Source organism: Taurulus bubalis, assembly GCF_910589615.1.
Source record: "Taurulus bubalis genome assembly, chromosome: 14".
Lineage (NCBI taxonomy): Eukaryota > Metazoa > Chordata > Actinopteri > Perciformes > Cottidae > Taurulus > Taurulus bubalis.
This window is the reverse complement of record NC_136602.1, coordinates 10,005,181-10,021,766: the sequence shown is the minus strand read 5'-3', so window position 1 is coordinate 10,021,766 and position 16,586 is coordinate 10,005,181. Positions and strand designations below refer to the sequence as shown.

At 40.9% G+C, this 16,586-nt stretch overlaps 1 protein-coding gene across 1 annotated transcript in view; it reads left to right on the top strand.

The window, feature by feature from the left end:
* Positions 1–12,704: 12,704 nt before the first annotated feature.
* adam12b (ADAM metallopeptidase domain 12b) overlaps positions 12,705–16,586 on the top strand; it is a gene marked incomplete at both ends in the record, with an annotated part of 72,565 nt that continues 68,683 nt past the window's right edge. The window contains one exon of the mRNA XM_079230119.1: positions 12,705–12,819. Within this exon, the coding sequence (XP_079086245.1) occupies positions 12,705–12,819 (115 nt within the window). The remainder of the gene's footprint in view (positions 12,820–16,586) is intronic.

Genomic DNA, 16,586 nt, shown 5'->3' with positions numbered 1-16,586 from the left:
TTTGGTGTCTCATCCTGTCGCAGATCCTCTAAGGATAACAAACCAGCGCAAATAAATGAGGATTACGGAAGACTTAAAGAGGCCATGTTGGGACGAAACAAATGCAATGTCCGAGAGACTGGTTTGGGTCACTGCAAAAGCCCTCTATCAAAGCACAGGGCCCACAAGGTCGAGCAGATAGCACTCACGCATGATGTTAACAGCAAGCCTGGGGATTCAGACACGCTAGGCCACAGCGCTACTTTGGGATTATTGTCATTCAGAGGGCCAAGCCCCTCAAACACAAAGGCTGGCAGGCAGAAGGAGAATGCAGATGAGGCAGCCTTCTCTATCCGTAGCAATTTCAGCCATAGGCAACACACTTTTAATACTGGCCAAGGTATGAATTTCATCCCCTTGCTTCAGAAGTGAAAATCTAAAGTACCAATGCAATTGATCTGTATTCCTTTTAGTGTTCGGAATATTCTTAAGCTATTTTAGACAAGATTACATTTCCTACGCATAGCAGCAAGCTGAATACGAGGCCAAGGTGGTCTTAGAGACTGGAAAGTCGTTATTATTTTTCACTCGTTTTTTGATTTATACCTCATGCATTATATATAGAACCACACACACCCACCACACTTCTCTGACTGTACATTCCCATTGTTTAGGTTGAATCCCAAATGGTACTCTCTCTCACATACACACACTAAGTCCAACTTCAGTTTTAAATAAAGAACAAACACTTTAATTTATCCTTCTCTGACTTACAAAACTTCCATATCAAATCTTAAAATTGTGAACTACGTCTGTATATATTAACAGTGATTGAATAGAGTGAATTTGCATTATTATAAACAGTCCTTCTCCAGGTCTCCTGGTACATAAGATAAGCTCAAGGTTACAAGAGAGCTGTATTAAGAAATCTGGTTTATGCAACTGAGGAGCTTCCTGTTTAAATGAGTCATATGCTATGCTATGTTATGTGCTATGTGTGAAGCTACAGCCAGCAGCTGTTACAGTATGTTAGCTTAGCTTAACATGAATACTGGAAATAAGGCAGAGAGCTAGTCGGCCTCTGTCCAGAGGCAAACATCTGGCTACCAGCACCTCTAAAAGCTCACGAATGAATTAACATGTTATATCGTATTTGTTTAATATGTACTACAGAATGTAAAAATACGTGCCTGGAAATCCCACAGTGACGATCTAAGGAGCTCAAGGAAGTCACTGCCCCTGGCGAAGAAACAAGAAAAGAGAAGAAAAAAAAAACTAGCTGTTTCCCCCGATATACATCCAGACATGAGATGTTTGCAATATATATATATGAGTACATAGCAGTGGTTGTTGTAGCCAAAATGAAAGAGAGAACAAAAGTGATGTCACTGCCTGAAGCAGTTTCACCTGCCTGCCTCCTCTGGTACAAGGGCTGTCTGAAGACAGCAACATAAAACTCATTTTTAAAGCACTCTCACCACTCATTACAACATTTTGTTTTGCTACATTATCTGGCACCCTTGAGTGTTTTCTTCTTTAACCTGTTGTTTATTTCATTGCGCACTTAATTTATTCCAATACCTGAAGGGCAAGACCTCCTGGAGCAATAGCTTGACCGGAGACATTACTTTTTTGAGTGTGCTTCCTGGAGCATATGATGATTCTCTACCTACTGCACATGCCACATGGTCATGGCTGGGAATTCAGTGGAAATCCAGTGTGTATTCCACAAACGCTAGAGGAATGGGGTTACAGGTGCAAGATGGATGCTCTGTCATGTTCTGCATTATTCATAGGCCACACTCATGTTCCCTCTGGGTCTCTCTCTCTCTCTCTCTCTCTCTCTCTCTCTCTCTCTCTCTCTCTGTCTCTCTCTCTCTCTCTCTCTCTTGTGGGGGGGTTGTGTGTGTGTAGATTCAGTTTAAAGCATGTTCATGTTGAAATTGTGCTGTAATTCAGTCAGAAGGAAAGAATAGAGTCATCTGGATAACATACTGTATGTCTTTTTAAATACAACATCACAGTAAAAGACTACATCCCAAACTGCAAAATACACATATATTTCAAATTATATGTAATGAAAGAAAAAGTGGATTGAAATATATATATTCTAACTTTTTTCTTCTTTTTTTTTTTTAAAGATGTGACTTGTCATATTCAAGTTTATAGCCATTTTACTTCTCTCTGTGTCTCTCAAGTAGACTTCAGGACTTGGACCAAGCAAGCAGGGAGTGACAAGACAAAAAAACATGACTGTTCCTCAGAGCCTCAAAAAGTCTCCGATAAGACTTGTCATTCCCGGCTGAAGGCCGATTCTCTGGAAGGAACATCCATGAATCTCAGCCTCAAAGTAGGAGCCACATTTCAATTAATGACTTGTTTTGGAGGAAAATATACTACACAGTAGACACAAGCTAAAGGTGCCCCACAGTAAACATTGTGCTTGAAGGTTCATTACTGACCTAGGAAATAGCCTTTTGGCAAAAACCTTCTTATCAGCGTTCGTTCAGACAGGCAACGAAGTCAAGAGATCCCAGTTACATCAGCTGATAGGAGCTGATCTCAAGCCAGCCCAATCAGCTGATGGATCAGATAATTCCTTTCTATGCATCCAATTGGCAAAATTCCCACACATGGCACCGTATTGAAACTGCTTCAGCCGCCCTACCCTTGCTGCTTCCTCTGCAAGCAGCTTGCAACCTTCCATTTCACGCTGTGTTTGACTCAATCAATGCCATTTCTGTCATTTTCTGTGGTCATTGATTAGGCTTTTCAGGTGTGCACATGGAAGGGCAGGGAGGTCTCAGAATAGAGCCATACCGCCAAATATATTACTGCAAATGGAAATAGAATTTTTTTTTACAACATCTTTTTCATTTTAAAACGTTGAGTCTTGAGCCACATCTGCCAATGTATCAGATTTTTGAGCAGCTCCTCCTGGAGCCACAAAAGGCTTCATACATTTTTCTTTACATTATGCAGTAGTCCTCACCATGACCTGTAAGAGGATTTTGATGTGTAAAATTGGAGAAGTGGATCTTGTGCTAAAAAGATTTTGGCAAACCCTGACCATTTTTGAATTGTTCCAATATGCATAGGACAAAAATACAATATTGCAATAAGGCTGCAATACAATTTTGTAATAAACAACAACATTTGCAAAACTGTCAGCTATAACCCCTTCAGAATGATGTATCAGAGACTAATTCATTTCAGGTTTCTGACACAGAGGATCGTAATGGGTTTACTTGAAAAACATTATCACAACAGAATCAACATCTCCTGAGTGGAGATTTTTACACTTGGTGGGATTTTCGCTTTAGTTGTTGTTTGACAGGTAACACAAACAAAGAAAGTGAATTACAATTTTTTCTTTTTTTTTCTCTCTTATGTGCTATTTTTTTCATTTTCAATTAAAAAGGATCTTTCTACCCAATTGATGTCACAAGTGTTATCTCAGCGTGGTAAGGGGTAAGGATCCGGTGAGGTTTGTAAAGGATTCCTATTCCCCTTGAGAGTGAAGCTCCCTTTCCTTTATCCCCGTTAGCTGAGCATAATATTACCTCATAGCTATTAAAAGGCTGTGAAGAGGATTCTCCAAGGTTAAGGAATAGATTAGGCTATGCTCAGAATACATTAAAACCCAATGAAGATTTTTTTGTCTTTCTCTTTCCACAGGATTAGTGTCTATATGACTTGTACTGCATTCTTGCCACCAACAAGCAGCTTATTGTATGCATCTCTCTTTCCACCCCAGGAGGCTTTGGAGCTCCTCAGGCCGGACTTCATCAGCCGCTCTCAAGGTCGGGTGAGGCGGTTGGAGCAGAGGGCAAGGAGAAGGAGACACCTGCAGGATTCTAATCCAGACCTTGTGCAGGGCCTCAGGGAGGATCGAGGCAAACAAAAGAGGAACTGCACCACACCGAATCCGCTCAGTGGTATGTGCAGCTGAATAACTCTGCCTGGAATCTAGAATAGCAGAAATACACTTTATTATCTTCTCCCAACCAATCAGAAGGTTGTGGTTCTGCTGCCAGAGCACCGTGATGACAGAAGCAAACTGCCAGCTGTTGATCATACTGTATGATAGAAGATCCTGGAAGCTGTGGAGGTCGCAGTGTGGCAGTCAACCTGTGACAACAGCAAGCAATTCTCAGTCTAGCACTTGAGATAGTCTCCCAAGAGTCAGTGGAGAGCAGGCGCTCATCTTCGACATCGATCTTTCACCATGTTTCCCATATGTCATTGAATCACTTCTGCAGGGAGTAACAAATGCATCAAATACTGGACTGTTGGGATGAAGGCTCGTTCAGATAGACCCACACATACACTTGGAAACAAGTAAATAAGGAACTTGTGGTCATGTCATATCATGTTATGCTGGCTTTCTGAGAACCTAAGAACGGTTTCAGAACATTCATAGTGGGAAAAGCTGTGATTTCAGATGTTATTCTCCTCATAGTGTAATTATCCAACTTTGCTCTCTGCTGGCCATTATCTAGTATTGCATATCTGTAGAAGCATTTTTCCTTCTTAATCTCTGTCTGCAGGGAATACACAAGTTGAGACCAAAAGGGTCTAGAATATAAATGTGATGTTTCTTTTTTCTATTTGTTACAACTTTTTTTTTAAACCACAAGAAACTGGTTTGCAGCCAGGAATTAAACAAGGTCAAAATACAACAAACAAGCATTTGTCATATAGGAAAAAGAAAACACTGTACTTATGAATTCACAAATACAGATACGAATGAATTCAAACAGAGAACAGAAACATATATAGATAAAGAATTGGTGCCCAGACACCATGTAAAGGGCGGGAAAAACATATTCCTATGCAAAATGCCCAATTTACACCAGCATCAAAAATGTTGTCTAGCAAGGTATACAAATTGCCTATAATTCTATGGTTGTAAAATGAAAACTTCCCACAGTGACACCATAATAGATTCACATGTGTCATTCGGTATTAGCTATGTTTCCGAAGGTGCCGATTATGATTTCCGTGCAGGAAATGCTGTTATATTTTCACTGTAAACACAAGCCAGTCTCGGTTTATTTTTCTCTCATACTGAAATTGTAACTTATTTTAACTCTGACAAAGCTTTGTTTAGTGGAATTGACCACAACATTTCTCTCAGCAGTTGTAACTCAACTGTCTGATTCTACATCTGCTTAAAGAAAATCTAGGATTTTAAGCTAAGACTGCATTGATTCTCTACATAGAGTAATATCAGAATGTCTTATGCTTTCTGATTTGACCATTATGTACACGTTTGTTTTCACACATTCATCACAGCAGATTGTTTACAGCAATTTTTCTTTACAACAAGTCCAACTGGACTTTATTTACTGAAACATTAATAAAGTAGGGAGGTGTTTTATGTCAGGTAAATGAAGGGCTCCAACTTAGTTTAGGAAGGTCACAGAGAAGTCATGGAATTAGGAGCTTTGAATAGCTCACACTGCTCTCTGACTGAAGTCTGAAATCTAATTATGTACAAAGAGTCTTGGTGCTGTTGACCTGAGCAGCAGCTCTCTGGCAATCCACTTCAGTTCAGTCAGACTTAATAGGACTGGACATGGCTATGTATGGTATGTATGTGATATGTCTCCGTGCATGTGGGTGGGTGTGTACGTGAGGCGGTGTGTTATTGCTCAAATGTGTCTGAAAAAGAGAGATCAGACAGCCCAGAGTGCTCATTAACATATTCTAGATGAATTTACATATTCATTAATATGTGTTATTCTTATGTGTTTGTGTGTGTGTGTGTGTGTGTGTGTGTGTGTGTGTGTGTGTGTGTGTGTGTGTGTGTGTGTGTGTGTGTATGTGTGCGTGTCCTAGATAACCTTTTCAAGCCTAGAGAGAGGACTATATCAGGCAAAGAAATGCAGCTTAGGTCCAGACGGTGAGTTCTCCACGCAGACGATGTCACTCCATCTCCTCTTGCTCTTTGTGGTTTTTATTCAGCACAATCCATCAAGCTTGTTTGCCATATTTGTCATGCGTACCTGCCACAAACATGATGCACATTCACACACCCACATGGATACAATAGATGTCTGGCGTCCACATTTCTTGACAGGAGACATGAGCTACCCTCTGTATACCTTATACTTTATCTCTTTCTTTGACTTTCTTGTCTTATCTGGAAATGCACACCTGATCAGCTGATGGCTGCCCATTGTAATGTATTTCAAAAGTGACTTTATCTGACTTGGAGCATCTCGTAACACATTGGCTGTAGTTGTGGGGGTGAAAAAGGAGTCTGTGTGAGACCTGTTTATCGGTGGGTACAGGTTTTTGCCGGCTACGGTCTCACTAGATTATACCTTGTGTCTATTATGCCAATCTGTTGGCATAGCTCAGGCACTCTCATACGTCTGATGCCATATTCTTCTGCCCTGTATGAATTTCCCTTTTTTGTGTCTGCAGGATTTACAACCAGCTGTCAGAGGTGACAAAGAAAAAAGAGGAGGAGGAAAAGAGGGCCATATCACAAACCAACAGATTGCGAGCAGGCGTATTTAAAAAGGTAAAGTTGGGATTTATTTTTGGTACAAAAAAGTACACGAAACATTGATCCGATTCCACAATTCGTATTCAGTAGAACAGAAAAAAAAGTATTGTACCGAATGAAGCTTAAAATCCCAAACATTAAACTCAAATTATAACACTGCTTTAACTGTTTTATGAAGGCATGCAGTTTAACACTGCACCAGGGTCTCATTTTAAAGTCGGAATGTTTTTTTCAAGAAATTATGTTGATGAGGATGTTTTCTTAAGAGGTGCAGATATTAGTCACTGTAGTCTAGTCACACGTCTTTGTCACCCAGGATGTGGGCGGCGGTTAGGTACAATATTGCGTTTCCCTTTTTGTGTTGTGTTGAAGTAATATTACGATATATAATTTCCGGAAAATTGCTGTACACTAAACTTGGTTTGCCACAGCCATCTTATAACTGCGGATGGGGATAGGAAATGTTTAAAACAGGTGTCTGCACAATGTATGTTATGCCAACATAATTTTAACGTACCAAATGTGTCAGTGTTCTTGATTGGATATTTTGAATCTGAGAAACACACCCATTTAGAAATAACCTACTTCTAGAAATGTCAACATTAATACATACTCATGATGTATAAATGCATGTTGTCTCTCTTTCTAAGCTTCTGTCATTAAATGAAACATGGTTTGATCCTCATCCAGCAGAGGTCACTGTTTGACTGCTAAAGGCAGATCCTTTGCTCTTCATCACACTGGATTTCCACCCAAATAAATGTACATGTAACGTTTAGGTCATTTCCAATTCCTCTTACTTTATGTGTAATCTCTAACTTGTGTCTTCTGTGACAAATGTTTTATCCTATATACAAAGAACTGAAAAACTAAACCCTTAATGCATCACTAAGACCATTTCACACCTTAAACTGTGTGCCATGGTGTAGTTTTGGCTTTCAGCACAGTAGACGCCCTACTGACATAATGCATATGACCTGATTTAACAGACAGTATATCATCCTCCGAGAGTGAGGGGCATGTGGCAAATGAATGATATATTTTAGGACATGCAGTGTCAGACAGATACATTCAGCTTCACTTGCGGGTGAGCCTTCACTCACTCTCCCAGTTATAACCTAACCACAACAATGAATTTGTAAGATGTGAAAAATGTAAAGAGATGTCTCCAATTTCTTTCAGATAGTTACACAATCATAGCAGCTCTCTCATTTGCCAACATTTACGTAAATTGGGAACTGGTTTGCCCCGGGCCACCAGCAAGTTTAATTTCAAACAGTAAAACTACAGTATTTTTACTTTTCATTTTTACTAACATCAGCATTGTGTGGTTTACTCACAGTGCCAGCAATTATAGAGCATAGTGTGACGTCAAATGGCTCTGTAACAGAAAATGTTATTGCCTGAAGAAATGTAACAGGCACAACTATTACGATGCCAGTGTGACCTCGCCACCTCTCAAAATGAAGCTATTAGGCTGGCTGAACCACAGTGAGTTTGGGAGAAAAAGAAGTGTGTTCCTCCACGATGAACACAGAGTCGTGTGTGCTTTAGACGCCTCACACACACACACACACACACACACACACACACACACACACACACACACACACACACACACACACACACACACACACACACACACACACACACACACAGAAGTTGAGCCCAGAGAAGAGTCACAGAGGGTAGTGATAGTGAGAGGTAGAAGGTGGATGATTTTAAATGCTGGCAGAAATGGGCTTCCAGCTGTTGGGTGGGACTCTGAGAGGAGGGTGATTGCATGTGTTTTTGGTCAGATAGCAAGGTAGAATCATTCCCCCTTTCTGGGCTTGGCCACCTCAGGGGTGAGGCTGATGGAAATGAAAGACAATTTAGCTGCATGAGTCCTTCCTGTGTGATGCAGATCTGCTCTACAGAGATTGAGGGAAGGGAAGGTGTGAGTGTGCGTCCTCCTGATCAGTTTTCTTCAGTAAGTTGTTTCTTGTTTTGCAGAGACTTCTGGACCAGATCCTGCAAAGATAAATGGGAGACACCGAAAGGCAAACAGGGTTAATACACATGTTCACTTGGCATGTATCTGTGCTCATTGTATCCTGGCTGCTTTACAATATAAAGTAATGCAACAACAGAAAGGAAAATTATATTTGGCAGACATTGTAAACAAGATTTTGCAGACATCAGACTGACAATGTTTTGGAGTAGTTTTGTCACCAGGTTTTAACTCAATTTCAATACATTTGTATATATCTGTCTATACCAAAATGGCTAAGTAGGGAGAAATAAGAATTGTGTGGACTAAGATGAAAAGTATTCAATGAAAATTGTATATGATGCATATGTTTATAAGTGTAGTTTTGGGCAGACAATGACACAGCCCAACATTCTCATCTACCACTAACATGCTTATAATAAAGACAATTATAAGGGTTTGATGTTTGAAATACTAAGTTGATGAAAGTGTAAACTGTCTTCTCCACTCACACTGAGTGATTAAACACAATACAGGTTAATCCTATCATTTTGCTCATTTCCTTAATAATGATATAATTCCTTATCTGCAATGTCATGTTGCTCTAATGTATCTCAAATATCTCAAAATGAATTAAAAACATTCCAAGGACATTCTGTACAGAAATGGTGTTGTTTTCCAGGAAATATGGTCCCATTGCTTTGAGCAAAGCAACTTGACTCCCGACACAGTGCTGTAGGTGTGTGGCTTCACGTCCGCTTTGAGGCCTCTGGATCCTCCCATCCAAAACACTGAATTCCAACTAATCAAACTCAGGAGACATACACCGCCTGTGAAAGGGGGCCTTTGTCAGCGAGAGCTCCAAACCAGAGATGACATTGTAATAAGAGAGGAGACTTCTGAGCACAGCCTGGGACTGCAGTCCGCATATAGCCTGTAAAGGTGACTGACATATCTGTGGCATTTAGACAGAGTCTGCTGGGATAAAGAGAGAACAGGGGAAGGACATGTGCCGCAGGACAAACGCTCTGTAAAAATGCATACTGTGTTGGCTTTTTTGGTCAGTGGGTTGCTCCTGAGTAATCACTGACAGTGTTTTGTATCCCAAACAAAATATTTGATTAAATGTCAAATTTTGTGTCTGCTACTATAGTATGAAAATGATGGACCAGCTGCCAGGCGCTGCAAGATTCTTGCATCTAGGTGGATTGATTTTGGCCCACAGCGAGACACAAGTGTAGCAAACGTTATTGCTATCCATTGACTTAAATGATGGCTGTGTTACCAGCAATGCAATTTAAAAGAAGAATCCACAGGGGAGGAATGCATTCCTGCCATGTGGGCTGGTTCCAGACGATGAGCACAGACTGACAGGCAGTTGTATACGAGGAGAAGGACTCCTATCAGTTAGCCTCCCTCTCTGAGGCACCGTGTGTCTGTATGTCACATTGGCATCTCCGCATAATGTGCACTGCGTTCTGTGGGGCCCCTCGCTCCGCTTTGACTGACTCAGATGCCCTGAGGGTAAGAGTGATATGTCTGGCTTAGAAAGGAGAACACTAACCGGGTTTACGCGGCTAATTGTGTACATTGAAGCTGTGACACTGATTATACGCATTAAGCCATTAGTCATTTCACTGGCACCCATATTATCTGAACGTTATGCCTCATGGACATCTCTGTCTAGCAGTACTGTGTTTCAGGATTGTGATCTTTAACATCAATACAAATAGTCTTTCCATTTAAAATCTACAATATTTTCCGCATGAGCCTTGAAATTGGTGTCACTAAAGAATCATATTGTGAGCAACAGGCAAGAAAAGCAACGGTGTCATTAAAAAAAAAACTATTCAACAGTTACAAGGGAACAACAGATAATATGGTTGTTTTTTGGGGAGTGTACATTTTAATAAAATTCCTCAGAGAGAAAATGAAGACACACAGATATATCAGACACTGTGGGATATTTTTCTTCAATCAATGTAACCTCAGGTGAAGCAGCATATTTTATCCTTTTCTTTCTGCAGTTTGTAGTCTCAGTGGAGATGTGGAGTGAACTGACGCATGCACAGAGACGTCTGTGACTTTTCTTGCCTGCAGCGTACACACACTGAAAAAGATTAGACTAAAGTAGATCCAGGTAGCCTGCACTAAACACACATGGGTACAGGGTGATGACAGTATGTCCGTGTGTGTTTGTGTGTGTCTGGACACAGAGATAGAGAAACAGACGAGGCGATCTCATCCCAGGGGTATTTCAAAATGAGAAATGACTCATCGTTTTGAAGGGCTTAATACATTTTTGTTATACAATATTCACACCGAAATTAAATCATGAAGTGTTTTAAGTTCATTACAAACATTACAAACTTCAGAAATGACAAATGAACAATGTGCAGACAAGCATAGGTAAATACACACAGCTTTATTTAAAACCTTGCTTCAAGGATTTTGAAAAATACACTTTTAGTGAGAAATAAGGGTCATAACAGGTTAAAAGCTTAACATTTTTTGAAATGTCAACTTGTAATCCCATCAGCGTACATGCATAAATGTCATTCTACACAATAAATGTCATTCTACTCATAGTGCATCACACTACATTTTCCAGCAAATTACATTCCAAGCAGTGCCAGTCAAACAAGGTAACCGCCTTGGGAGGTGCTCTTTCCAGAATCCACCATCTTACAAAGAATGAGTATGGGAAGGAGTCAATCATCTTAATCCACCATGGACCCTCTGAAGCAATACATATATATATATATATATATATATATATATATATATATATATATATATATATATATATATATGTATTACATAGTTATATATATATATTTACATACACAGTGCCATAAGTATTTGGACTGTGACACAATTTTTCTTATTTTCCTCTTTACACAACTTTACACAGATTTGAAATGTAAATATGTGTCAATATGTATTGTATTGCATAATATGTCAATATGTGGTTGAAGTGTAGACGTTCAGTTTTAATTCAATGGATGTTACAAAACTATCGTATTAACCATTTTCACACAGCCCCCCACATTTTTAGAGGCTCAGAAATAATTGGACAATTGTCTTGCAAATGGTTTGATGACCAAGTGTGGCCTGTTCCCTCGTTATTTCATGACCACTTAGGCAGATAAAAATGCCTTCATGAATCTGAATACAGAAGGTTTACAACAAGGAGCAAACCGCTGGTAGCACTGAAGAGCAAGAAGAGCAGATTAGACTTTACCAGAAAACAAATCAATAAGCCTGTAGTGTAGAGAAGAAAAGGAACGCCTTAACGCCTTAACGCCTTAACGCCTTGTGTGGATCTGTGGAATCTATTAAAACGCCCTCTGGATATCCCTCCTGCAAGGGAATATTGTGTATATTGTTAGATTTTGTATGTATATACAATTGTATTTCTATAAATTAATAAAGAGAAATAGTTTAAGAGTTCTAAATGCATTCATTACATATTACAATCATTACGATACATTTGTTGTTGCTTTGTCTTCTTTCTGCTCGACACCCTGTGCTGTTGTTTGTTATCGCAAACTTGCAGGGACATTTTTCACATGTTATCCAGCCGAGGGTTACATCGTCAAAGTTATGTGTTGTCATCCTTCTACAATAATAACTCACTGCCCTGTCTCCCCCTGAAGATGGAAGTTAAAACAGTGTACAATCAATTGTGTGTTTGTACTCATCCGGCTTTAGGACCCAGCGGAGCCCGAAGCGCACATGGCGATGTGTGGCTGCTCCGGCCCTGGAAGGGATGGTAAGTCCGCTCCACTACGCCAACATCCTCTCCTCCTGCCTCTTCTACCGCTCTCTGTCGTCTCCTCTCTCTCTCTCTCTCTCTCTCTCTCTCTCTCTCTGCTACATTGGCAACATTTAGCCAACGCATGCATTTGTACGCTTTTTCCCCCAGACCGTCGCTCGCCGTCTGGTGTTGGAAGGAAAAGTTTTTGACAGCTTCTTTCTTGGAGTGACAGCCTGCCACATCTCGTTTGAGTCTTGGTGGCGAGGCTTCCCCCCCTCCCTCCGACCTCCCGACCCCACCCCACCCCCACCCACCACACCTCCGTGAACTGCCATGACCTGTCTCTCCACCCTGTCACCTGTGTGAAGTGTCCGCTCGCGCTGGTCCGTCTCCCCCGTAACGCGCTCTCTCCCTCTCCCCCCCCCCCCCCCCCCCCTCCCCTCCCGGCTTCACCTCACCGGAGCCCGGGCATCATGAGAACCTGGAGGCGACGGAGGAACTTTGCCTTTTTGCTCCTCGCTCTCCGCGTCTGGTGTCTGACCACGGCGGCGGGAAATGCTGACAACACGGTTTACAAAATGCAGGAGGGTGAGTAGAGAGCACAACTGTTCAGGTTACTCTCTTTTAGTCATTCGGACCGTCTGCATGTGAAGTAAGTGCTGAGGATGTTGAGTCAGATGTGGTCTGGATTTCAGGATGCATACAGTCTGAATAGGTCCGTGTTAGCAGCAGGGTTACCTTGTTGTAGTTTATTGGAATTCCAATATGATAAATGACTAATCTCCTTCGTTTTTTATAGATGCACCTAATGGGATAATAATACAAATGCTACACACAAGTAATTACATTTATCTCGTTACAGCCCTCATCATCATGCAGTGCATTTTACATGTTGCACATGCAGAGGGGAAAAGAGTGATGTTGTTTTGCTTGGATGGAACAATACAGGGAAGTGTTGGGATGAACAGATGAGTGTAACATCCAGGAGGATACAGCGTTATCTTTAGGTGCTAAACATAGACCCAACAGGATGTTGTCATTCAGCAGCTAAACTTAATCTGCTGAATGAATAAGACAGTGATGACCGGGTAATGTGTTTATGGGACTGAGCACGAGCCAGGATACTAATGTTTGTGTGTGTGTGTGTGTGTGTGTGTGTGTGTGTGTGTGTGTGTGTGTGTGTGTGTGTGTGTGTGTGTGTGTGTGTGTGTGCCTCCTCATGTAGTGCATAGACAAAATGGCAAAGATAGAAACAGAAACCTACATCCTTAGAGATTCACACTCTTGTGAACCACAGCTATATTCTATGTTTCAGGATAAAATGGTATTGGGCTTTGAAACTGGTTACTATGGATCTTAACAAGTAGGCAAGTTAGGATACAGCATGCTCCAATTATTAATAGACTTATCTCTTAATCTTAATCTTTATCATACTACAACATTGCATGTCACCTTAGTACCAAGTCCTAAAAAATGTCCACACTATATGGTAGAAATAGAAGTTTGTTTCATGTCTTAATCATTAAAATGCATCCAACAAAAGTCAATGGCAGTGCAGGACCATGCTTCTTCTTGAAGTCAGGCGCGAACTGCTCATTGTTCATGATTCCGTGCTCACAAACATGGAGCCTGAGGGTGCATCATTATAGAACCGCGGACTAAAGCCTCACTGAAAAATTACCCACGCTGGCAGAGAAGTCGAAAGATGCAGTTCAGGAGATGTTTTACCAAACGCATCAACTCAATGTCGGGTCATTAAAGCTCTCACTCAGAGGGTTAGCTCATGTATGAACGCCGGGAGTAAAAATAGTTTTAAGGGGTAGTGTGAGTAATGAAATAGGCCGTACATTCAACCTCTTTGAAGTCAGCAGGATACTGACTTCAGCCTTTCTCTAAAAGGTTTCCATGGCCTCCATCCACCTCAGTGGGGATGGCGCTATAATATATTTATCATCCTGGAGTTTGTGAGACAGAATCAAGCTCGGGAGGTTCTCTTTGTTTTTTGGATTCTCCCTGTAGTTTTCCTACAACATTGTTTGGATCGGATTGGATTGTTTTATCTAGTTGGAAATAGATATAGAAATAAACAAAGCAGGCTGTCGGGTTTCCATTTAGCCAAAAAGGGCTTGGCTCAATAGTGGCCTAAATCCGGTGGAACTGGTTGACTGACGTTAGCCAGATTTGCGATGAGTGTTCTGCCAGAATCGGCCAAAACATTTGCCCATATTTAGCTTGAGTGATGCTAACAGAAACAAATTCTCAGACTAAATCAGCTAAAGTCCGTACCCCCAAAAACCCAGCCAAATCTGGCAGCCAGATATGGATCAGAGCCGACTGACATTCAGTCCTCCAATGCCAGAACACCTATGAGGGTGCCAACGCTCAGATGCAATCGACCACCTGGATAGAGTTCAGAATCTGTGTTGTGTTAGTTACTGAAGTCAGAAGACATTTCTCTGGAGCGTCATGTTTTGTATATTTTAGCCATGAAGCCAGTAATATTGCACTACTGAATAATTTTACAGGACTAAAAGTGAAAGCACGGGAAAAGTTTACATGTAGTCTTAATGAGGAAATTAAAATTAAAACCTGTTCACAGCATATGAAAGACAGCATAGCTTAAAGCACAGAGTGGTTTGTTGAGCAACACAGAGGGGAAAAAAGGCTATTTATGGAATGTGCTTTGCAACATTTCACTCCCGTCATATTGGCCGTCTCACATTGCCAAAAAACCTTCATGAAAAGGTGTCGGGGACAAAAGCAACCTTTCCTTTCAACATCTGAAATAATACGTGAAATGATCAAAAGGTGGACTGACAGTACAGTCCTCGAGTGATTCTTAGAATAGTAACACATTACTTACTAAAAAAACTTCCACATAAATGTTGGTTTACTGACATTTACTGTCATTTTTTAGAAAAACAGTCTTTGAAAAAATCTACAAAGTTAAAGTCAAGTGATCAGTAGTTGAATTGAATTCCTGCTCATTAGCTTTAAAAAAAGAAGCTAAAAGCTCAAATACAACAAGTCCCACAAGGGCTGGAATCAAGCCGACTGTGTTTACAAATCTTTGATGGATCGCTCTCTTTGTGGCCCTCTGTCTCTGCCTGTCTCTTTGTCTCACCTCTGCATATCAACTGCTTTTCTGAGGGTCCGATCTTCTATTTTTTTTCTGGCAGGAAAAACTCGATAAGTAATTAGAGACAGATCCAAATGTACCTGGGTTAGATTTGAGGATATCATCAAAATTAATTAAAAATATTAGAATGTCAATGTTGTCTTAACAAAATGATGGGACTGCAGAATATAACCTGACCCCAGCGCCCTGAAACAAGAAATTCACATACACCCCTCCCTGAGGTCTCTCAGGTGCACTTTTCAGCAGCGTTTCCTGGGATGTAACTCAAACCCGACCTCTAGTCTGTGGGAGAACACTGACGTATGTTTGCCATCCTGGTTAAAACAACCCCTTTCTGCTAAAGCCATTGAGGAAATAGCCTCACCCTAGTCTGTCTTTAAACCCTTGGGTGGGTGGGGCGCTGTCACTTGACATTTTCAGGGCAGGCTGGCATTGATTTGTTTGCCACGAGGGAACGACAGACACAGTTGGAAACGTCTCCCTCTGTTCGGCATCATCGGTCATTATAGCCTTCAGTGTGATTTAGCTTCCTCTTGCTCATCATTGACTGCTCTGCCCGAGGATGACGGGATCACAGACATAGTAGGTGAGCCGATGTTATGAGACGGCAGCTTAACACACACGATGCACAAACCAGTGGCGTGCACAACTCGGACATGTACACTGCTATGTGATCATCTGAGAGACCAACATGTACACGTAGATTAATGCTTGGATCTATCGCAGATGAATGATCCAATGAAAGAACATTTGCATTTCCCCTTGATCTGCTTCAGCCTTCAGAGAACTGATAGAGACACAGAGATAGATGTGGAGACAGTCACCTATACCTCTCATCCAGTTACTGACAAATGAAAATATATATATATATATATATATATATATATATATATATATATATATATATATATATATATATATATGTATATATTTGTTTTTGTGGACCGTAGATGGGAAGAAAGGATGAATGAATAGATATAAAGTAGGAACAGAACATGGAGCCACTGCTGTCGCAACATATTTGTGAACAGCAAGCTTTGATGTGTGTGCTTGAATGCGGAATGAATGAAGATATTGGATTTACAAGAGATGTACAGATGTGCTCACGTTTAAAATGAATGAGAGGCTAGAGGTGGAATATAAGAAATGGGGAGTATTTCGGCTCACGGCTCAAGAGCTCAAGAGCATATGAGTTCTTTGGAGCAGCGGCTGCTTG